At 36.1% G+C, this 25636-nt stretch overlaps 1 protein-coding gene across 3 annotated transcripts in view; it reads left to right on the top strand.

Moving 5' to 3' along the window:
* The window catches only part of IPO11 (importin 11), an 87488-nt gene that overhangs the window by 8011 nt on the left and 53841 nt on the right, over positions 1-25636 (top strand). For all 3 annotated transcript variants that reach the window (XM_060761543.2, XM_067464587.1, XM_067464588.1), the window contains exons 2-11: positions 6195-6338; positions 7516-7616; positions 10211-10283; positions 13731-13934; positions 17181-17313; positions 19148-19206; positions 20584-20632; positions 22631-22701; positions 24992-25184; positions 25297-25449. In XM_060761543.2, coding sequence (XP_060617526.2) covers positions 6201-6338; positions 7516-7616; positions 10211-10283; positions 13731-13934; positions 17181-17313; positions 19148-19206; positions 20584-20632; positions 22631-22701; positions 24992-25184; positions 25297-25449 — 1174 coding nt within the window. In that variant the 5' untranslated portion in view covers positions 6195-6200. The remainder of the gene's footprint in view (positions 1-6194; positions 6339-7515; positions 7617-10210; positions 10284-13730; positions 13935-17180; positions 17314-19147; positions 19207-20583; positions 20633-22630; positions 22702-24991; positions 25185-25296; positions 25450-25636) is intronic.

Here is a 25636-nt window from a genome sequence, read left to right as displayed (position 1 = left end):
TAGATGTACCTAAAGTATTGTTGGAATTAGCTAAAGTAGTTTAATCTTTCTCTTAGGTGTTAGTGTTTTAATCAGTAATGGAGTACATGTTTCAGCCCGGCATGGATTGCTTTTGGAAGTATCATTAAACTGTGGTTCAGCACATTGTTCTGATGTCACAGTGTCCCTTCCAATGTCCCTATATTACTCCTACATTGTGGCTTGTTTTGTTGATATTTGGGTAGGTGTGTTCCTAAATTTAAGCTGAAGCCAGGTTCCCATTGATACATTTGTTGTTGTTCATTCGTTCAGTCGTTTCCGACTCTTTGTGACCTCATGGACCAGCCCACGTCAGAGCTCCCTGTCGGCTGTCACCACCCCCAGCTCCTTCAAGGTTAATCCAGTCACTTCAAAGATCCCATCCATTCATCTTGCTCTTGGTCGGCATACATGCAATCTAATACAAAGCTTGCCAAACCTTTCATGTTGATGACACTCTTTTTAGACATGCATCCTTTGGTGACATGGTAATTCAACTTTACTGGAAAACTGAGGTTAAACCAACCCCTTATAAGAGTTTCATACTTTCTATCTATATAAAATTATATCAGCACCAGGCACACCTAGGGATACAGGTGACACACTATTGTGTCCTGACATACAGTTTGGAAAGGTTTGCTCTAATAGAGAGATGGCATAATAGAGAGATGGCATTCTTTAGGCTACATCAGATTACATTGTGTACTTTGTAGGTATATTTCCAGATCTCAAAGATGGCAACAAATATATCTGGCCTGTAGCAAAGTTCTGCAGGAACCAAAGGCTTCTTCCATGACACTGGATGGAACTAATACTTTGGTTTTCTAAAATATTTGTTTTTAATTATTGTATCAGTTTTGCTCTCTCTTTTCTTTGTATCCCCTTTTTGATTGCCATGGGTGTGTGTTGCACAGCATTCATCCATTGTACATATGACACTTGGTGTGAGTCCCACACATTAGAAGTGTAAGGGTGAATTCCAGAGGTGAAAACCTTTTCCAGCCACTAGAGTTCCAGCTTCTATAGCATCTGTTTCCATATTTATCATAACAGGAAGCAACGCTCCCAGCGGCGATCCCCTTGGTAATGGTGGAAGCATTCATTTCAGCTCCAATCCCTAGCTGTGAACCCTGAATATTGTTGTTTGTTTGAGAGGAGAAATGTGTATGTCTTTAGATGTACGTGGATATCTGTGTGAATATGTAAAGCCGTACTTCCTCCAACCAATACAGGATATGGCCAGCATGTTTGAAAAAGCTCTACTAATCTGCCCTCAGTAATGGGTCTATAGTGAAAAGTTTAATATCGTGAGAAAAAGTTTTGTAAGACCAGGAGCTACATTAGGTTATAAATAAAATAAATAATACATGGATTCTTTGGGATTATGTTGAGATGCCTTTAAATACTTTCTAATGTTCTTGAAGCTTGTTTTTCTAAAAAGGTAAAGATGGGATGGGTTTCTGCTGTGCCCTTTCTCTGCTTTGTTGAAGTCTGACAAAACTGTTCTGCGGTTCTTTTAATATGGGAACCATGCTGTGCCATTCCATCCCATGCATTTTACCCAGACTAGATCCATAACACGCGTATTACTTGGAATTAGAAACATGGCTGTTATTTTGAGAGCTCCACATGTTGATTGAATATGGATATTATTTTTAACATACTAAGAGAACAAAAGGAAACAATTAAAAGTAAACATTATAATATTGTAGTTGTGGCCCTTACGGTCAGTTTTAAAGCTTCTCATTGTAAGATGGTATTGCCTCCCTCCTATTTATTTCTTTGATTTGTATGGTGCCATTCTCACAAGTAAACCTATAAGCAACTACTATATAATGGAACGAGGGAGCTTGCAAGTCCCCCCCCCCCCCCGTTATTTTGTTCTTGTAAATGTATGAGTTTTGTGGATGTTGTGAACTTGAAAGCAGTTAGGTTTATCTCCTAACTGTTGTTTATTACCATACAATTGTTTTCTCTTTTTAATTAGGGCAATTTGCATTTTGAAACTAATGAAACATTGAAGTTTTGTCATTCCTGCTTTGCTTTAATTAGATAGTTGGGTTATAATAATTTATACTTGAAAGGGGAAAAGTTGTTGGAAAGCCATTTTTTTCTTGAAAATAACTAATTAGAATTCTCTGTTCAGCTGAATTGTTTACTTTTGCACTTAAATAGATTCCTAATGAATTTCTGGAAAATTCCATCATCTATCTGTCTGATGCTTTTAATTAAATATGTATAAACATTTTCTGAGCAGATCTGAAGTACTTGTATTATCTAGAAGAAAGAAATTAGTTTCATTTTTTTAAAAAGTCAGAATGGAAAAAGTACATGCTATTAAAAATATGTAGCTATGAGCAATTCTGGGAAACCAGAGAACGGCTTTAGCTCCACAGAAGACCTTAGAATGTGACAACTCCTCATTGAAACTCCCTCCCCCATTTTTTTGGCCCCTTTACATGTTTGGAAGGAGGGCATTTTCAACATGTTTAACAAGTTGTTCCCATTTACTTCGGTTTAAAAAATCCTATACTTCACCTTAAATGGATGGTGGGGGGGGGGGGGCATGGTGAAAAGGACCCTGCGAATCTTAGAGAGCTTTTGTGGCCCCCAGGCCATAACATTTATGTTAACTTTGTGATTGTAGTTGAGGTGACAGTTGAAGTTCTCCCTCCACATTTGTGGGTTTCCATTCAAGATTTGATTATTCACAGATTATTAGCCCCACCTCAGCCTTACATCATTTTACTACTTCGATAACACTAGTGTATCTGGTAGAAAATTGAACTTCAGCGGGTTAAGGCAGGGTAGCCCACCTGCTATCTGCATCTGCCTTTGGAATGAGCAAGTACAAGTTGGCAGCATTAAATATCAAGACTTAATGGGGTGAGGGTAGAGATATCTGAGGTTTTTCCACTTTCACTGGGGTCTTGTGAATATGAAGGATATTTCATATTTTGTTCTGTTTTAGTTTCAGTTATAAGACAAAAGTACACCAGCCATTTATTACATTTTTATTAATTTGTATGTTATTTTTCTATCAGTATGGAGAGCATTTGTATTTATATTTCTAGTGGACTTTGATTATTCTTAGTTTTCTTGGTGCTTTTATTAAAGGGCTGTTTATTAGTATTTTAAACAATTTACAGGAGCTATCACAGATTTGGTAGGTTCTTGTACAAAAGAGGTTTGTAACATTAATTTACTCTATGACACTTGGAAAGTCCTTTGAGTACTTTTTTTTAGTGGAGGGACGGGATTTTCTTTCAGCCTCTCAAATGTTCAGGCATGCTACTGTGACCATGCATCTTAAGTTGCTAGTACACTGCCACACAGATATATATGTATTTTTTAGAGAAATATATAATTATATTCTGTGTGTCTGTAACCACAGAAAACAAGATGAGAAGTAATATAATTATCTCTTTCTAAACTTCCTCTCTTTCTGTTATATTCCTCTTTTTATCCCCCTTTTTCTGTAAACATTTATGTATTTTATTATGCCTGAAAAATAAAAAAAGGAAAATCAAATTTTGAGAAGTAGAGAAAGAAATCAGACTGTAGAGAGTAAAGAGTTGAGAGTACCTCAAACAAGAGTTTTATATTGTGTTAGGCCATAATTTATACATTTGATATTCTTCTGATAAAGGCAATAATGTATACATTTAGTATTATCAAGAATGTAATAATACAATTTTTTATTTTTTATTTTTTTTATTAATCACAGCACAAGTGCAAAATATTTGGATGTTTTAGAGCTGGTTCTTTCTTAATGTTTTGAATTCAACAAATTACTGTATAATAGTTTATAGTATGTATTTTTATTAGGCCTGTGCAAAATTATCATGATCCAACTCATTATCCTCGTGAGTTGGATCAAATTAGTTACATTCGTACTTATGATGCAATATTCAACATGTGGGTGTGGCCCACACCAAAAATGTAAGAATCAAAACTTACCCAATACTTTTTCTTTTGAATTTTTTAAACCCCAGAAGCCTCCCAAAGTCAGTTTCAGTTTCAACGCAGGCAAGCAAAGCAAAGCCACAAAGGCTGCCATTCCCATTTAAATTAATGGCCTCTTACCATTAAGAGAGGAAAACAGCAAGGGGAAAGCAGAGTTGCTGGGAAAGAGACTGAAAAAGCACAGAATTTTGGGAAATGTAGTTTGGGAAGGCAAGGAGCCCTATGCCTAAGAGTTCAAATGTCCCTGCCCTAAACTACACTTCCCAGAATTCTGCTCAACATAAGAAAGCCCCAGTCAGGATAGGGGAGAGATTTGTTCCTCCGTAGCAGCAGCCAGCCAGAGTTCCAATAAATTGTTGAATCTGCAAAGAGGAGGACTGACTGATTCTTCTGTGCTGGGCTGGTACGAAATCGCTAAATGGAAATTCTCTTGGTTAATATGAGACACATTCAACGAGATAACTGTTGTGGCTTTCTTTTCTCAAAAAAGAAAAAAAAAACATTTTTGTCAAAACTTCAAAATTTCCCTAAAACCAGTAAATGTATGAATATTTCTGAAAGTTGGGGAGGGGGGTAGAGATGGTCCCCTGTTATCTTGGGTCTTTGTATAGAAAATTCAATGAGATAGCTCTTGTAGTTTTTTAAAAAATGTTGTTTGTAAAAACTTTGAAAATTTCCCCAAATTTATGGATAAGTAAAACATTTTGAACCTTGATGGTTGTTGTGGGTCACTTTGAGCCTGAGTTTTCTGAGCCTGAATTTCCTCAGGACAAGGAGGATGATGGGTTACAGATTTCTGAACATGTCCCTGTTATTGAGGCAGACAGTGATGATTCTGAAGAAGAGATGGAATTTTTGTTCCCCAGAGAAAGGAATGTTGTTTTAGATAAAGATAGTGAAACTTCACAGCTGCAGGTGGAAGAGTTGGCCCCATCTGGCAGTTCAGTGCCTCTCGGTTCCCAGGGTGACCAGTCCCAGGATAATGAGGTATCCGGCCTTGAAGATGGAGATTTGATTAGTGAGGACCGTTTCAATTAAGGGTTCGCCAAAGTGCGCACCTTGCCAACAAACAGGAAGTTCGAGGTCAACATAATGCTTTCATGCTGGGGAGACATATTTAACGATCCGATTGAAGCCTGTCCTTTGTCAGTGCAATGTTGCTTACACCCTGTTAACTTCTCTGAAATTACCTCAGCTTTTGGGGAAAGCTTCTAGCTCTTTGGGACTTTAGTTTTGATCTTGATTTTTGGGGACTTTGTCATGCTGCCATGGATTCTTGTTTAACCAATGCTAAAGGATTATACTTCATGTTATTTGCCTTTGGATCTTGGAAACTTTGCCTTTGTATTTTAGACTCTATTTTGGCTATTGAACTTTTGCAACTTTACTTCTATGTTTTTGATTTTGTTTTTTCTTCAATAAACTACAAAACCTACAGCCTTGGTGTGTGGTGGTATCTTGAGCAAGGTGAATCTATCCTGAGTTGCGACAATGGGCTAACAGCCTTCTTTTCTGCAAGCTAAACATGCACAGTGACATAAAGATCTTGGCATGTTTAGCCTGCAGAAGAGAAGGCTGAGAGGAGACATGATGAGGACCACATATAAATTTGTGAGGGGATGTCATAGGGAGGAGGGAGTAGGCTTGTTTTCTGCTGCCCTGGAGACTAGGACGCACACCAATGGCTTCAGGCTTCAGGAAAGGAGATTCCACCTGAACATTAGGAAGAACTTCTTAATTGTGAGAGCCATTTAGCAGTGGAACTCTCTGCCTCAGACTGTGGTAGAGGCTCCTTCTTTGGATGCTTTTAAACAGAGGCTGGATGGCTATCTGTCGGGGGTACTTTGAATGTGTTTTTTCTGCCTCTTGGCAGGGGGTAGGACTGGATGGCCCAGCAGGTCTCTTCCAACTCTGATTCTATTATTCTAACAGTGATAAATGTGTTCTATCACTGTAGCAAGTTTCACCCCAATAGCTGTAAAAATGAGGGAGAAAGAAGCCCCTGAAGTTTCGCCACTTGAGCAATTATTATAACGAAAAAGTAATGAAAGGTTGTTACTTTTGTTATAGTAACAAAATATTCACTAACAATACTTTAGAAATGAAACACCAGTGCCCCCTAATTTTGTAATGAGTTTTGAAACATTTTTTTCATCGATCGCACAGCCCTAATTTTATACCAGTGCGTTTCTCTTAAATGTCTTTGACAGGTTTTCATGGATCTCAATAGTGCCAGTAGTGTTGTTCTTCAGGTCTTGACCCAAGCCACTAGTCAAAATACTGCGGTGCTAAAACCAGCTGAGGAGCAACTGAAACAGTGGGAAACACAGCCAGGCTTCTATTCAGTGTTGTTGGTAAGTTACAGTAATAAAATAGGGATTTCTTCAGTATTTTTCTTAGTCATCGTTTCTTCCTTATAATTCTATGCCTGCTTTCTAAAGTGAAGAGTAAATGCCCATCACTGTACAATTATATTACAAAGTTTTGTTGAGATAGCCGTGACCCTCCAGATATTTTTGGAATGAAATTTCCATAGTCATTTACTAATGGCTAGGGCAGCATTACGCAAATCTGGAGGGTTATAGTTATCCATTTGGATAAAATTGGGATGCAAATTGGGTCTATCCCTGTTGTAAAGAGAAGAAAGATATCTCTCTGGTAGTACTGAAAATATTCTTGTTATTTATTGTTGCAATCAATCTGTTTCCAGCCATCTTTTAGCATATCTTGGTATAAGAGGCAATCATAGATATGTGCTCTCCAAGAAAATGCAGTGCTACTACATGGATACTCGGTCTGTTGTAGTATATTTCTTATTTCAACTTTTGAAATGTAGAGGTTTGCTAACAGGCTTAATTAAGCATTCATTAAAAGTGCAACACCTCTCCAGCAATAAGAAATCTGATCTTAAATAAAGGTTTAGCAAGCTTTTCAATCTGACTTCTTATAATAATTAAAGTTATGATTATAAGGTCTCTTCAGTATTATCAAAATATGATTAGGTCCTTAATTGCACACACATTTTTAAGTATGTATGCATTACTTAATTTATTATGTATTTTAGAGATACCCAGAGTCGATTTCATTACTTTAGATGCTGACTTGGAGTTTACATGAATAGCCGGTTATGAAAAAACCATTGTTCACGGAAAGAATAGGATTGAACAAAGAGGAAGAAGCTTCTTAGTTTGCCAGGAACAACTTCAGTGCAGACGCTATGTTTTCCCTTGTCCAGATCATAACATTTTGGCTTATTTAGCTTATTTAGCTACTTGCTCACATTTGAAAGACTTTTGCAGCATTACTTGATGTTCTTACATGAATTTAATAAATAGTAAGTTTCAAAACTGAGACAACTGTCCAAACAGGGAAATTCTGGTTTCCAAAACACAGAAGGATTAAAAATATCTCTGAAGTTGGTTTAAGATCCCAGTGAACCATATTTATCAGTTCATTCAAAATTGTCAACTATAGTTGCTACTCTTAAAATAATATATTAAAGTATTTAAAATTCTGCTGACTTTTAAACAGAATATCGTCACAAATCACTCCTTAGACGTGAATGTGAGGTGGCTAGCTGTGCTGTACTTCAAAAATGGAATTGACCGCTATTGGAGACGTGTGGCACCACAGTAAGGAATACATTTTCTATATCTGTTTTTGGGCAGTGTTTGTAGTTTTTTGTTTTGCATTGCTGGCATTATGAGAAGAATACTGACTTGCTGACTCATATTGGTAAAGGAGTGGATTGTACAATTATGCTGAGTGTTCCCAGTTGAGTTCAGAATCTTATTTAGATCTAGGTCCGATTAGGTCAAGGTAGCTCTGGATTCATGTAAAATCCGTTTTGAAATTTGGAAAACCAGATGGTCTTTTATTACTTTTGGAAACCAAAATTACTATTTTTTCCACACATATCTGCATAAACTTGAAGACAAAATATATCCTAAAGAGAATATTAAACCAACTGTAGGTAGATGTGGGGTTTTTTTGCTTTTAACCTGTAAAGTTATGCTCTTTCACACAAAAAAACCAAAAAAACATTTTTTTAAAAACTATTTAACTTTTTGACATTTTGGGCTAACTCTGATGCATGTGGAAGAACTCCCTGGGCCACGTGAGAAAAGCCATGCTGCCTGAAAACCAAATAAATAAATGGAAACCATACAACTTTTGCTTTTTGTTTCATCTGAAAATGGCTTTTTTGTTTCGTGCCATCCAAATGGATGGTACGAAACAACTACCCGATTGAAACAAATGGAACGAATATTGCACCCACCTCTAGAGTTAAGAATGGCCTTTTAAAACCTGTAAATATATTTTAAAATACTTTAAAACATTTTAATTTTCCCATTTTTAAGCTTTGTAGTGCTTTTGTTTGCTCTGCTTTTAGCTCATGCTATTGTTACTATTACAGTCTATTACAGTTTCATTATATATTTTGACATTATATAGTCTTATTGTATGTGTCCTTATTCACTATCCTGGAATCCATTGAGTAAAGAATGGCATACAAAAGTTTTAACCAAATCATTAAGATGTAATAACATAATGTGATGATAGTTAATTCTGAGTACTTTTCATAGAATAATAGAATTGGAAGAGCCACATCTAGTCCATCTAGTCCAAACCCCTGGGGCTGGACTTGTTTCGTCAGCATTCAGCTATCTACATATGTTTATCATGTATAATCTACTTGGTTCTTACAGTTATTCATAATACATACAATTTATTTAGCTTATTCCAGAGGTTTGGGGCTTCACATTTGTTATTTGTATAATTGGAAACTAATACTAATGAAGAAAAAATGTTATGTCATGAAGCAGTTTCTCATAGAATGGCTAAAAATAATTTCTACCATCCTGCAGATGTCAGTATTGCACCAGTTTCTAGAAGGTCTTTCTTTTCATTTTGGATATCCACAGAAATGCTTATGTATACATTATTTGAAATTATTTTTTACTTTTGTTTTCTTTTAGCAGTTTCTATACTGTTTTGTGTTTTAATCATTGGCAAAATAGTCCAAATGTGTAATATTTGGCAAGTCTTTAAGTCCCTGTTGACCTCCAGTAATACACGTGAAACAAATACTTCTGTTGATGCTAACATTTTTGGATTGTGATATTTACTAGTAATTGTAGTTGCAAATTAGATAGTTTGCAGGTAGTACACTAACTATGCCAACCATGTTTTTCTACATGCATAAAAAGAATAGCAAATGGGTTGTTGTAGGTTTTTCCGGGCTATATGGCCATGTTCTGGAGGCAATTTTTCTCCTGGACGTTTCACCTGCATCTATGGCAAGCATCCTCAGAGGTAGTGAGGTCTGTTGGAAGTAGGAAAAATGGGTTTATATATCTGTGGAATGACCAGGGTCAGACAAAGGACTTTTGTCTGCTGTGAATGTTTCAGCTGATCACCTTGATTAGCATTCAATGGCTTGGAAGTGCCTGGGGGGAATCTTTTGTTGAGAGTGATTTTATGTGCCCGTTTGTTTCCCCTCTGTTGTTTTGCTGTTGTGATTTTTGAGTTTTTTAATACTGGTAGCCAGATTTTGCTAGTCAACCTGCCTATAACTGTGAGTAAACTCTTCACAAGCTTTTAAACAATTGTTCACTGAACAGTATTAATGATTGCTCTTTTTCTTCTCTTAGACTTTGGATGTCTCTTTCACCTTTAGTGCAATTTCTTCACCTAATTTTAGAATTTTAACAACTCTACATGCCATTTTCACTTGTGATTTTCCCATATAATATATTTAAGAAAGATAGGCACATTGTATCATGTTTGAAGCTTGCTATTTCCCCACTTAATTCAGGGGAGTGTTCATGGAATGACCTCATTTTATTCTTACAAGAACCTACCTAGAGCAAGCAACTGACCTAAAAGCACAGAATTTGCTTCGCTGCTGAGTGGGAGTTCAGATTATAATCCATTCCCTTCCTATTCCATGTTTAGCCAAATTAAAAATTTGATAGTAATATGTGCAGTACAAGATTACAGAAAATAACAGGACAGGAATCTCAGTTTGCCATTTTGCATCTCTCTCCAGTTTCCAGATTATTGGAGATTTGAATGAAGAATTTGGAGATTTCAGTGGCATCCCAGATGGCAAGCCTTCCTACATTATTGCAAAAAGATCTCAAATGTTTAGATTTTAAGAAATTCTAGATTATATATGAATGGATTGTTATTATAATGATGGTTTTAATTTTCTAACAAACAGTGCTCTTTCAGAAGAAGAGAAATCTACATTGCGTGCAGGGCTTATTGCCAATTTCAATGAGCCAGTTAATCAGGTTAGTGGTGATACAAAAAGATGAACATTAACATTCGAAGGATGTGTGTTATAATTTGCAGTTCTGTTAAGTACTTAATTAAATGAAATTTTGTTCTTCTTTATCCAGTAAACGTTTGAGTAAATAATCCATGCCTACTCTTATAAGGAAATTATTCTTAATAAAAGTTCACCAGCAGAAACAAGTATGCTTTTGAACATGTAGAAGCTCAATCTGAACTTTAATAAAATAAGTAATTTTTACTTTGGAGTTTTTCTTTTTCAAAAGTATCATTAGAAGCTAAGGATTCTATTAATTAGGAATCTAAGGACCACAAGAAAAATGCAACTCAACATCATGATTCAGCAGCAGACAAACAAAAACCATTCACTTCTAGGATGCATAAACAGGAGCATAGTAACTAGGTCAAACAGGCAAGGCCAACCAAGATAGTCAGAACTCTAAACCAAGCCATATGAGGAACAATTTAGAAACTGGATATGTTTAGCTTGGAGATGAGAAGACTGAGAGGTGACATGATAGCTGCCTTTAAATGTCTGGTGTGGTATTACGTCGAAGATAGATCCATTTCTTTCTTGTTTCAAAGGCTAGAATAATTAACAATAAGAATAATTTTATTTCTTACCCGCCTATCCCCACGGCTCGAGGCGGGTCACAGCAGTTAAAAACATACAAATACTATAAAAATTCTACAAACACACATTGAAATTCAGTTCCTTAAAAGATACAGATCAAAGCATTTCTGTAAAATACTCATTAATCACACAGGTCAGACACCGAAACTCATGGCATGAGTTTAAAATTCCAGCTTTCAGTTAGCTAGGTAGGCTTGCTGGAAGAGAGAGGTTTTTAATTAGCCCAGAAACTAATTGGTAGCCATTGGAGTGACTTTAGGATAGGTGTAATATGCTCACTCCTAGATGACTGCCGTATTTTCAACCAACTGGAGTTTCCTAACTTGGTACAAGGGTAGCCCAATGTAAAGGGCATTGCAGAAGTCCAACCTTGAGGTTACCAGTGCATACACTACCATCTTGGGGTCCTCCAAATCTAGGAAGGGGTGCAGCTGGCATATCAGCCGAAGCTGGCAGTAAGCATGCCTGACTGTCTCTACCTGCGCTGATATATGGAGAGACAGATCCTGGAGCACTCCCAAGCTGTGAAGACAGTCTTTCAGGGGGAGTGTAACCCCATCCAGAACTAGTTGACACATCTCCATCCCCAGATTTGGATCCTTGATGGTGAGCACTTCTGTTTTGTCTGGATTCAGTTTCAGTTTGTTTTTCCTAATCCAGCCCATTACCTCTTCTAGGCATTCACTCAGAGGAGACACACTATCCTTAGCTGCAGCTGTTTAGGAAGGCATAGAGAAATATATTTGGGTGTCATTGGCATAGTGATAACACCCCTCCCTATGCCTATGGATGATCTCTCCAAGCGGCTTCATGTAAATATAGAAGAGCATTGGAGATAGAGTGGCACCTTGTGGAGTAACACATAATGGCCCCTCTTTTGAGGAACAGGTATCCCCAAGCACCACCATCTGGAACCTGCCTGAAAGGTACAACCAGAACCACTGCAGCACAGTGCCACCGATTCCCAGCTCCCCCAGATATTCCAGAAGGATACCATGGTCACTGGAATTAAACGTCCCTGAGAGGTCTAGAAGCACCAACAGGAACACAAACCCTTGTCAGTGTTGAGACAGAGATCATCCACTAAGGCAGCCATAGCAGTCTCAACTCCATATCATGCTCTGAAGCCAGTTTGAAATGAGTCAGGGAAGTGTGTATCATTGAAGACTGCCTGGAGTTAGAAGGCAACTGCTTTCTCAATCATCTTGCCCAAAAAAGGAAGGTTATACACTGGTCTGTGGTTATTAAGGTCCAAAGGTATCCAGGAAGAACTTTTTCAGCAGTGGTCTAACTACTGCTTCTTTTAAACAAGATGGAAAATTCCCCTCCTTGAGAGATGCGTTAATAATTTGGTGTATTTGAGATGAAACTGCATCTCCTCCCTGGACGACCTACCGAGAGGGACAGGCAAGAAAGCAGGTTATTCTCCTTACTTGCCCCAGCAGCTTGTCCACATCAACAGTACTCACCAATTGAAACTGTTCTAGTATAATCCCATGCACAGAGTTGCTGGACACCTCGTTGTTGTTTTCTGCTCCAATGACAGCATGTAAGTCGGCTCTTATGGGAGACATTTTATCTGCAAAATGGTTGTTAAAAGCATCACAGTGAGCTACTGAAAGTTCTAAGAATGGGTTTGGAGGGGAGGTCACTTGGGTTAAGCCTCTCACCACTCTGAACAGTTCAGGTGGACGTGAATCTGCAGATGCAATGCTTGCAGAGAGGAAAGCTTTCTTTGGTGTAAGTATTGCCACTTTATAGGAGCAAAGATTCCCTATCCCATGTCTTGTCACATAAACATAAACCAATAGATTCAAATTATAAGAAAAGACCATAAGCCAATGGATTCAAATTATAAGAAAAGAACATAAACCAATGGATTCATAAGAAAACAACATAAACCAAATTATAAGAAAAGATATTCCATCTAAACATTAGGAAGGATTTTTTAACTAAGATTTTTTTTATATTGGTGGAGTCCTTCTTTGGAGGTCTTCAATGACATTTGGGTGGACATTTTTCAAGAGTATTATCCTTCATGGCAGGGGTCAGACTAGATGACCCTTGCAGTCCTTTCTAAACCCTTCCAAAATTCCATTCTGCTCTAAGAATTTTTCATGAAGCAAACTTTAAAGGCTAACTGCCTTTTCCAACATGGTGTCTTCTACCCTGTTAGTTCCATGACATGATCTCAGAATTGGGTTTTTTGTTGTATGCTGCGTAAATGCACACATGTGGAAAAGCATAATTTTACTTGTGTATTCGGTACACAGAAGGATGAAAAGCTTAAGGTGTAGAATGCAGGTGTGTTAACCTACTTGCTTGAGTTTCAAGAAAGTCTTGTGGCCCCTTGCACACCTAATTAATTTTAGTCAGAAGAGAACTAAAGATAACCAGAATTCAGAATCCCAAGAAATGGTTACTGCATTTGTAAATGTTTATAGACAATATTGAGGGAGTGTTCCTTTCCAAGGCAAGTAGCAGATATCAATCTGCCTATAAAAAACCCTGTGTTTGAGATTGGGGGAGGAGAAGGTTGAGTGGGCTAACTATGGAGAAAGACTGACTGAATGGAAAGTGAAAGGCAATAATTTCTGTGAGGACTCCATATGTTAATTATTGTTATTTGCTCATACTACATCAGCCTTCAATTGCATTTTTGTATTTGCTATGTATAGCTTAATTCCTTGTTGGCTGAAATTTCAACACAAACAACAGGATATTTCAAATGAAATTCAAACCTCTTATTTTGAACTGTAGCTGTAATATCCATTTATCTTAACTAGACGTGTTTCTTTGGTTGCCTTTGCAGATTGCCACTCAGATTTCTGTATTGATTGCAAAAGTGGCTAGACTGGATTGCCCTAGGCAGTGGCCTGAGCTTATTCCTACCCTTGTCGAATCTGTAAAAATTCAAGATGATCTTCGTCAACATAGAGCTTTACTTACATTCTACCATGTCACAAAGACTTTGGCATCTAAACGACTTGCTGCAGATAGAAAACTTTTCTATGATGTAAGTATCATTTCCAGTAGTATGCCATTCTCCCACTAGGCATTATATTTAATTGCTCTTGATCCCTAATCATTATTACAGTGCAATGGCAACATAGAAGTGGGAACACTCAAAATATCTGACCAAGTGATGACAGCATTTGTTTGAATGCAACCTTTATTTTGGCAATGGCACCCTGTTAGCATAATGGACTTTTTTCAGTTTAGAATAAAAAAAGTGAATTGATTTAGTGCCATGTTCCCAATCTCTTAAATATGATTAAAAGTTCAGAATTGGCCTGTTAACTGTGTCATCTTAATTTTTCATTTGATGGATTTTACACTTCCTTTTCCAGGATTAACCATAGAACCACACTACTTGTGTATCATTGTTATCTTTAAACCAACTTTGAAAAACTGACTCTGATTTTGGTATCCTTGTGCAGGCATAATACCATGGTTATGTGGATAGGAGAGTAAGATATACAGCAGATCTGCACAGTAATTTTTCGGCTGTGAAAAGGGTATTGTGCGCATTACTTTCATTGTCAGCCTGAATGGAAGTTAAATAGAAATGTAGCTTATACCTGTATACATAATTGTGATTTGCAGGTCCTCATCAGAGGAAAGTTACCCAACCTGCCTTTAAGGTTTAGAATCAGATAAAAATTAACCAGGACTGATGGAAACAAATCAAGTTCAGACATTATATTTGGCTTACTCTTTATTTAATGAAGCTCGTGCTAGAGATATGGATGAATTATGTTATGAAAATAAATATCCACATCATGATGATTATAAGTTTTATAGTCTGAGAATAAAATAGTTTTCTGACTTGTATTTTATATGTATCACAATCTCACAAAAGAGGTTTAATTTTGATGAGATTTGCACCTTAGGTTTAATTGTGGAAAAGTATTTTTCTCCCACAGTAAACCATTTTTATGCACAGAGAGCTTCAATGGTGTGAAGGACAATGCATAAGGACAGCAGATGGGTTTTTCTTTACACTTAAAATAAGGAACATCTTTGATGTATAGCACCCAAGATTCTGTCCTTAAGGAATTAATAAAACCAGAAGACTCTCTGAAAAATACTTGCATTTTGAGACATAAATTCAATTATGCTTTAGGAAAATATTTATTTAATGTTTTAAAATTTGCAGCCATCTGTCTCTATCTTGCCATGTTTGGTCATAATTTAAATAATTGAGACGGAGGTGTTTAATTAGTTTATATTTTGCTCAGCTTAGCATCTGTTGTCAGAATAGTTTTACTCCTATAGTTGTACCTGGAATATACCCTTTCAATCTCTCTGCAGCCACATTTGTAAGCCAACCTAAATGTTCACAACACCACTTTCATAATGCAGCATGTTATAATATTTGCAACATGTAACCTCAGTAATGCATGTGTTAATTGAATTACAGACTGCCATAATGTGGAAAATTGAATTCTTAATAGCAAAGGCCTACATCAGATTTTTATTTTAACCAGGCATGGGATATATGTTCCCTTCCAGATATTATTAGATTGAAACGTATTGCCCATTGGCTATGTTACCTAGAGCTGGTGGAAGTTTGGGTCATGGATCTAAAAGACACATATTCCAATCCCTGATCTAAATTGTTGACCCCATGCATTATCCTCATATATTTTTACAACTCTATAATATTACCACCAGAAAAAAAAAAGTTCAAAAAAGAGAATTACTGCTTCTGGAACACTTAAAAAGTGGCAGTTTTTTAATGGATTGATGTTATGGACATTTCTGAGGTTTTTGTTGTTGTTATTTCGTTTTTATTTTCAAAACCAGAACTGTTTTGTTTTCAAGAAAGTATGAAAAATCACATTTTTGAGTGGAGATTCAGCTTCTAGTGCGTTCTGACAGGCAAAAATAGCCTTTCTTACCCTCCAGCTCTTTCTTATATGTTTGTTTGTCCAAAATAACTATGGTTTTCTTCTGGGTCAGTTCAAAAATATTGAAACAGATCAAGATATCAAATTATCCTTGTATCCTGGACTGTTTTTACTAACTCTGGCTAGAAGAAACCATATTTCCTTGAGTTCATATATGAGGCACATATATTTCTTTCTAAAGAGAAATCTTTATTCTAAAGAGAAGATGCAGCATACTTTTTCCACTTGCAACTCCTTTCCTATGATACATTTTTTGTGCCCCCAGGTATATTGGTATATATAAAATAGGCATAGAAATCAAATATTTACTGATAATTTGCATGGCTTGCTCAACTCTGATTTTCCTTTTTATGGAGTACATTTTGTGTAGTAGAGTCCATTTCCTACACGTTCTTGCTTACAAATCTATATAAAGTGTGGCATTCATAAACCTTTAACAGCTGTCAATTTTTTGTGACCTCAACACTAAACTAAGGCGACATCATTGGGGTCAGGACCCACCACTTAAGAAGCAACATAGTATATTACCCTACAGATCACCATATGTATTTCGTAGCCAGCTACACCATGATTAGACTGGACAGGAACAAAGTCTTCCATTTTATCAAAATGTCATCTCATATGTTGTTTTTCATTTTATGATGAGCCATGCTTTCTCTTTTCAATGCCAAGTGAAGTTTATTTATCTTAAGTATCAAAAGGTTTTCTTGTGGCTTCTTATGGTTTGAAACAAATAGGTGTTTATAAGAATGCATGATAGCAGACTTTACAATAATCTGTTACATCTTTAAGAGTCCAGAACTTTATTGTATGATTACATTATTGGTAGTGGCTTCCACCATAGCCATAGTCCTTGGGATTCAGTTGGTTTCAGTCTATTACAAAAAGCTTTCATGAGAAGAAAAGGGGCTGAGGAAAAAGAGATCACAGTGCAGTAATAATTAAACCTAATTAAATGTGTTGTTAACTACGTTTACACTAGAATTGAAAGATGTGTGGAACTTTTTTTAAGGGAAATTATTTGAGAAGAATTAAAGCCCATAGATATAAATTATAAATAGGAGCTGGGGGTGGTGACCGTCCAACAGGAAGCTCTGGCAGGGGCTGGTCCATGAGGTCATGAAGAGTCAGAGTGATTGAGCGAATAAACAAGACACATTTAAGATTGCACAGAGTCTCTCAGTAAATCCAAAGGAACAAGTTGGTCCTGACAAGCTTAAATCACGTTGTTTTTATGAATAACAATAGATAAATAAAGTTCACAGTGTTCCTTCACCACAGCTATTTTGGGTGCATTTATTTTATTTATATCAAACTTTTTGAATAAATATGTTATTGTTCTATTGCAGTTAGCTTCTGGAATTTATAGCTTCACCTGTTCCTTGTGGAATCATCACACAGATATATTCCTTCAACAAGTTTGTTGCAGAGATGAAACAGCTATGAGTAATTCATTAGAAAGGACTCTGTTATCATTAAAAGGTAATTGAGCAAACTGCAATTAAATTGATTTTTTTATGTATCAGCAAGCTGTCTTTTCCTTTGGACAATCCTATGACTGAGATATTTCCAAGAGGCTCTGTTATTAGGAGTCTGATTCAGATTTTGCAAACTCGGGGACATAGCTTCTATGCTGTTACTGTAAGTCACATAGTTTTGTGGTATGTTCAAGATAAGAGCCTCCGTTTACTCAGTTAAGCTTCTAGTGAAAGTTTATGCTTGATAGACTGTTTTGACTCATTTCTTTCCTTTAGGTGGTCCATGGTATCTATAGAAGTCTCCTCTAGCACCACATTACAAATTAGCTATTTTCTTCCCTCTTGCGAGTTTTCACTCTCCTGTGTGCAGTTGCATCACAACACTATTTGTACTTCTCTTTTGCTCTTCCCCAACCAATTGGGTGCCCCTTAGCCCTGGGGTCTCATTTTTTTCCTTGCTTCATTTTGTATTATGTTGTTGTAAAGATTTTCAAGGTGAAAGTTACTCAGAAGTGGTTTTGCCAGTGCTGCTGTTTTTATCTTTTTCTCCTACGACTGTCAGTCGCTTCTTTACCAGCATTTTTGACTGCCGTCACTGTTTGATCTACCAGGCGTCTTTTGCTGCTATAGCCATTGCTCTCCCAAGGAGAGGAATGCATCTTCGTCTGTTGTTTCCACTTTGGTTTTTCTGCTTTGGGTGATGCTGCTAGAAGTCTAGACTCTTAATAAGAGTCTACTCTTCTGACATTATTATTCTTAGCTTCCCTGATACATTCAAATGCCTGCCTTTGTTAAAAATGCATCCACAAGAGAATAGATCTACTGTATATAAAGGGCAACAGTGAGATGAAATTAATTGTGGTCATTCTGGTAATTTAGAGAATGCAAATGTACAAACAAGAGCATCTTTTGTTTCGTATGTCACTTTTTTCTCAGCGTGAGTGCAAAAGTATACTTTGTTTCTTTTTGCTCAGTCTGAATGCAAAATTATGCTTCATTTCTTTTTGGCACTTGGAGCTTTTCTTTCATTTTAGGATTGGTCTCACAATAGTGTGCTATTTTTTATTTCTTAACTTTCTGTTATTTTTAGCATCATTGTGAAGATTCTTCTCCATATCCTTTGTGTCATAAAGATACAATGCACTGCGAAATGTAGCCATTTATATTTTATGCTGGCAATATTCCATACCCATCCACTCCTTGTTCCAAGATCCTTTTTCATTATATTCTTAGCAGCCTTTGTTCTAAGGTGTGAGGCATTTTATTCATGTATATATATCTCACACTGCATTTCTCATTTGTGAAGATGTGGTGGAGTGGGTGAAAAGATCCTATTCTATTTTGCAACAAAAGGGTTTTCTGAATTATTTGAACAGAACTGTATTGTTATATAACCATTGGCCTTAATAAAGACACAAAAATATATTTATTTAATTATTTTTGTCGTGTTTTCTTTGTTACCTAGTAGTATTTCTGAAAATGCAGGAGAGAAATAAAAGTTAACAAGAGAGGAAAAGAAGGTTTGCGGTATAATTAATAATAATAATAATTTTATTTCTTACCAGCCTCTCCTCATGGCTTGAGGCAGATTACAACATTGCTAAAATACATAATCCATACACATAATAATGTAAAAACACTCTGTAGAATACATATATGAAAACATATATCCATAAAATACATATTAAAATACACAAAACAAAAGTTAGACATCGAGCAGAAGTTTAAAATTTGTCATTAAAACTATCTGGGTAATTGTAGAAATGTGTTGCCTGCAGACAAAGCATTTTTATGAGAGTACTAATCTTTATGAATCAATAACATTGTTTCAATTTTAGTGCTGCGTAAATTGACTGTTCATGGATTTGTGGAACCCCATCGGAACGTAGAAGTGATGGTAGGTAAACTATATAATTTTCACAAGTATACCGTATACACTTTTGTTGACCTGAAATCCACTTTGTGTATATGTCTGTCTGTCTAGCAGAACAGATGTTTTTTTCATTTCACCATCTCAACTGTCTACTATTCTCCCAAATGAACTGCTTTATAAAGTTTCCCAAATGGTTGTGGATACACAGTGGGCTGCCAGAAAAGGATTTCCCCCTGCCAGTACCACTGTAGGAGAATTGCCTGGCACTCCCAGTTTCCACATACTAAAGGAGAACAAATCTGTTGGATCCTGCCTTTTTAATTTTTGTATTAATCAATACAATCACAGTTGTGCCTATGGTTATCTAAAACAGTTTAGTTTCATCTGAAGATATTGTTGCCTTTATTGAAACATTTTAAGTTAACTTTTGAAAACTGACTATGCAGATTTATCATTTGTGTAGCGTACTTGATGTGCCTAACATTATCAACACAGTGATAGCTGACAGTGTGTGGAATATGTGGAATATTTTACATGTGTCTGTAAGACAGAGACAGAGAGAAAGTTAGAGTATGTTTCACTGTTTCCCCCACTTTTATAATATTAGCTTAGTTCAGTGGTTCTCAACTTGTAGGTCCCCAGACGTTTTGGCCCTCAACTCCCAGAAATCCTAACAGCTGGTAAATTGGCTGGGATTTCTGGGAGTTGTAGGCCAAAACACCTGGGGACCACTGGCTTAGTTTGAAATTATGGGATTCAACACATTTGGGGGGGGGGGGTGTCCTGAAAAAGGACTTTTGTTTATACCTGTCTTTTAAAATTACAATAACCACAGATGCCTCCATGCTGAACCTTCTGCTCTCCTGTCTTCAGTAATAGCAATGCAGTATACATGCATTTAAGATATTATTCTTGACATGGGTGGTGATATTTCAAGACTCAGTTAGAATCATGGTACATTCTCCACTAACATGTACTGCCCCTGATCAACATCTGTCCGTCAACATAGCTGCGCTAATATCTAGAGAGTGGGTGCCTTTTTCATAAAATTAATGTGGTCCTCAAGCTCCCCCTGCTATCCCTGTCACTTTGCTTTCTTCTTCCCTGTCCATATTTTTGCTCATATTTTTTCTTACTAAATCATCTGTTCTCTATGCCCCCCTTCTAAACTGCCATATAAAATCCAGATTATCTGCTTTGAACTGGATTATATAGCAATGTAGATTCTTATGATCCAGTTGAAAGCAAATAATGTAAACGATCTGCTTTGATAATCTGGATTATATGGCAATAAGGAAGTGGCCTGCTTAAATAATGTTTGGTGCAGATGTCCCCCCCCCCCCCACCTGTTTCAAACATACGAAGCATTCTTGGTTTTATGCATGTATTCATCTCTTCTAGGGTTTCCTCCATGCAGTATTTGAGCGACTAAAGCAGTTTTTGGAATGCAGTAAGTATTTGTAGACCTACTTCCATCGTATATATTTCCCTTTAAAGTCCAAAGAAAATAGCTTCTCCTGAATTAGTAATAAAAGATGTCATATAGTGTAATAAAAAACTATGTTCTGTTGTGCACAGTGACACCTTCTCCCCAGTTAGTGTATTTTAGGATTGCAATCTTAATGCATCAGAGAGTTGGCCGTATTGAATTCAGAAACCTCTGCTTCCTCCAAGTACTCTTTATATAACCTGGCCAGGTCCACCTTAGAAATCTGGCTATTGGTTTATGTTGAATGTGGTCTGATAGGAGCGCCATGCACTTTGTTTTATTTTGCCATGTTTGGTGTGTTTTTATATTGGTTGTTGTATCTTATGATGCTCCTATTTTAATATCTTTTATTTTATGGATTGCTTTGCTTTTATGTTTTTATGGACATTTGTCCCACATGTAAGCCGCCCCAAGTCCTTTTGTGGAGATGATAGCAGGGTATAAAAATAAAGTTATTTTTATTATATTACTATTATTCCTAGTTAGGTTTATGGTGTTAATTCCTGCTGGTAAATAGCATAATATGGGTTTGTTCTTGCAAATAATATTGTTACTGCAAATAAAAACAACTGAAGTACATTTTTTCTCACAGATAGTAAGGAATCATATATATTCTTTAAAAAATCTACATGTTAAAAGATTCTGAACTTTAAAGCCATTGTGGAGGCTTACATGAGTTAAATGTTTGGCATTTAAAATTAGAAGCATTTGTTGTGTGGGCAACTGCAAACAAGGCAGTAATCGTTGTTTCTTCCTGCACTCAGATCACAGCAGAACATTTAAGCATACCTGAAGTGATAACATTTTTACCTTTTTTTTCTTTTCTTCATTGTGATCTGTTTTGAGTGCCCCCCCCAAAAAAAAATCATGATCAAATGTATCCAATTTTAAAAAATAGGGGATCTGGAAACATTGAGGGGTATATAGGGTGAATCCTTGGGTTGCGAGAGAGGTCCCAAGGGCCTACAGACCAAACTTTTCCCACCCCTGTTTTAGAGTGTTAACTTCCATCATGTGCATTGATTTTAATCTTCACAATTATTCTGTGATACAGACCTGTACATTCTGTAGTTTTCAGACTGCCTGAGAGTGGTTTGTTTAATGCTGTTATTTATGATATAGGTTATTTTTCAAGCCACTTTTTGCATAGTGCCCTGGCATTGAGGAGTTCTCAGAGTTAGGTATTTAAGAAATAGCTGCCTGTATATAGAGTGTTCTCTAGAGGAAGACATGACTCCCTTCTCCTTTGGGAGCCACGTGCAGTGAGTAGTCAGGGCTGCTTGCAACTCTTTGTTTCTGCTTCCACCATTCCCGTTCTTCAGTGAAATTGTGGATATTTTATTGTGCTAGTAGGGAAAGTGCCAACTAATCAATCTGTGGTCCATTGTGTATGTAGCATCTAGAAATAAAGTTTTATTATTAATTATTATATTAGTTTAATAGCATAAGATTCTGCTAAACCTTTGGCTCAGTCTTTCTATCGCTCCACTGCACTACATTTTCAGAAACTAGAACATATCAGTTACAGTATATTATGATGATTACTACTGCTACTGTTATTATGGTTTCTTTCCCCAGTGGATGTTTTATTTATCAAGTTCCAGCTTCTGTACAGAGAATAATTTACATTATCTGAAATACTGTATATGTAATCATTTATAAGTCAACCTCATGTACAAGTCGAGGGCATGTTTGGGAGCCAAAATTATGACTTGTGGATATGACGAGAGTGATTCTATGGAGAAGGAAAAGTGCTTCCCTTCTCCATTCTGGGGAGAAAGGAAAATTCTCAGGGAGAATTTGGGGCAACCCATAACTTTGGATAATGCAGTATTACATTGTCACTGTTTTGAGATTATAATTTATGAATGTTTAGGTAACAGACTAACCTTGCTTTTCTTAGACATTTAGTAAAATACAATCAAAATATTTTTATTAAAGTGTTTTTTTATTTATTAGGTAGAAGTATAGAAGCAGATCATGTCTGCAGGGATCGTCTAGAAAAGGCTATAATCCTATTCACCAAAGTGGTAGGTTTTATTAGCTATTCAATTTATTGAAAGCTATTATTGAGTAATATGCAAAACATATTTTAATATTTAATTTTATTAGGAATATTTTAGAGGCAAGTTAGCCCATATCAGGTACTTAATTTTCCTTCCACCAATGGTTCATCTAGCTAAGTTGCAAGAATTATTTTCTTCTAATAAATAAAGATGTACTATTCATGTTGTAGTCATAGGATTGCACATGCCATGTAATAGAAAATGGTTACACTAAAATCAAGGGATTCTGTTTGTTTTGGAAGCTAAGTAAAGGTCAATTCTGGTTAGTAGTTGGATGGGAGACCACTAATGAATACTAGGTGCTGTAGGCAATATTTTGGAGGAGGGAACTGGCAAAACCACAGCTGTGTGGGGTTTCCATAAGTTGACAAGAGACTTTGAGGCAAATACATACACAAAAATATTGCTACTTCGAGTATATGTCACTCATTGCATATTTCAATATATTACATATTTCAATATTTAGTACCAGCACTGTAGTCTATATGTTCAATTGAATGCTGTGACTTAGTTTTACATATATTTGTACAGCATGTTTTTTGTATAGCAGCTGTTAAGATCATATAAAATATAGGGTTCACATCAGCAATTGGCAAAATAGTAATAGTAGATCTTTTTTCTGACATCAAGAATATATTATATATCACAAGAAATTTTAGTGGACTCATTAACTTTACAGTACATAGATGTCGCAATACCTTGACCGTCATCCTGTTAGGGTCTGTTAATTCTGAAGTGCTATCCTCTCTATTCTAATGAACTCATTAAAGAGCACCATGTTGGCACAAAGAAATAGAAGTAGGTATTTTTGAGATTACATTAACTTGTTAAATTTTTAACTCTGATAATTATTTGAAGGAATCTTATAATCCGTGAACAGAATCTACCATTTAGTTTTGTGGACAGCAAACAGTTATAGCAGATAGACTTTATTGATTTTGATTTAAAATTGATGTGAACATTCGCAATTAAAAAAACAGAAGATTTAAATTGGGTGTAAAGTAAAAAATTAAAGTGGAGTTGTAAAATGGAAATAAATAGAAGTGAATGAGAAGCCAGGCCTTGTCTTCACAAAATGATAAATCATAATTCCAGAGAGCCTTTGTTTTTAGTTCACAAGTCAGCAAACTGGTGTGTGTTGCTTGATTGCTCCCACTCGGTTCTGCCTACTAATAGGAATGGCCTATCTAATCAGGGATTTCACTGGAGGAAAAATCATAATGTTATATATGAAGAAATCCTGTTTTTTTTTTCATGCCCCTAACAAATGATACCCTGAAGATGGCTGTGAGGAACAAAATCAGGAACAAAATTCTGAAGTGCTATCCTCTCTATTCTAATGAACTCATTAAAGAGCACCATGTTGGCACAAAGAAATAGAAGCAGGTTGTAGTGTAATGTAAAGTTCTTCCTAGCTATTTATTGGAGCTGCTTTTGCTGGTGGGAGGAATCAAGTGGTTACAGTTGGGTAGGATGCACCATGACCTGACTGTAACAATAACTCCATTTGTGTCATGTCTTAGTTAGATTAAGCCAGGCAACTGTTTTGTTTCTGCTGTACTTTTACAGTGCCATGTACAATGATAAATAATTATAATTCTATTTTTCACTTGCCTCTCCCTGTGGCTTGAGGTGGGTTACAACATAGCTAAAACACATAATCATCATAAATATTATATAAAATATACATATTAAAAAGTATTTCTACAAAATACATATATTAAAATACGCAGAACAAATATTGAAATATAGCGAACACAAGATGCTTATTTAAAACGATTAAAACTGACTGGATAGGTCTGCTGGAAGAGATAGGTCTCCAGTTGCATCTTAAATTCCGTCAGCTCATTAAGCTGTCAGATCTCTTTCAGCAGGTTGTTCCACATTTGTGGGGCGGCCGATGAAAAAGTCATTTGGGTGATGGTTGCCAGTCGAATTCTGGCAGGCTGGGGTAGCTGGCCCCAGAGGACCTAAGTGTTTAGGGCAGATTGTAGGGAGCAGATAGCATTATATAAATAAAGGATAATAGTAATAAATTATCTGAAATTCTGGCTTGTTATTTGAAGTCAGTGCCCATTTGTTGTTTTACTAAGATGAGAATTGTTTACATTTGTGGTACTACCAAAGGTTTGCATCAGATAATATATAGGAAATATTTGGCCCTGTTTTGCTATAATATTTTTCCTTATTGCAACTATTTTGTTCTTGAATTTTGGTTCATCTTTACTATATCATTCTGTTCAATGTCTTCCAGCTTTTAGATTTCTTGGACCAACATCCTTTTTCATTCACATCACTAATTCAGAGATCATTGGAATTTGCTGTAAGCTATGTTTTCACAGAGGCTGGCGAAGGAGTTGTGTTTGAACGATTTATTGTCCAATGCATGAATTTGATCAAAATGATTGTTAAAAATTATGCTTACAAGCCATCCAAAAATGTAGAAGGTAACTTGGCTCATTTAATATTTGACATTTATTTTAAATATTGATAGTTATTTATTGCTTTGTGATTCCATATTAAAGTGTACATTTATTTCATATAAACTATTTCTTGCAGACAGCAGCCCTGAAACTCTTGAAGCACATAAAATAAAGGCGTCATTCTTCACATATCCAACTCTAACTGAGATATGCAGGCGGTTAGTCACTCAGTATTTCCTGTTAACCAAGGAAGAGTTAACAATGTGGGAAGAAGATCCAGAAGGCTTTAGTAAGGAATCAATGAATCTTTTGGTCTTACTTTATTTCAGTGTTTTTTATAATAAAAATAAAGTAAACACTATCAGTATATGTAGGGCTTTGCCACTATTATTAGCATTTTGAGATACACTTTGTATGAACAGATATTCCCTTTTTAATGTAAATTGTGTATCTGTATGATACTAAAATGAAAAATG

Source organism: Anolis sagrei, chromosome 2, assembly GCF_037176765.1.
Source record: "Anolis sagrei isolate rAnoSag1 chromosome 2, rAnoSag1.mat, whole genome shotgun sequence".
Taxonomy (NCBI): domain Eukaryota; kingdom Metazoa; phylum Chordata; class Lepidosauria; order Squamata; family Dactyloidae; genus Anolis; species Anolis sagrei.
This window is presented reverse-complemented; position numbering and strand designations above follow the sequence as displayed.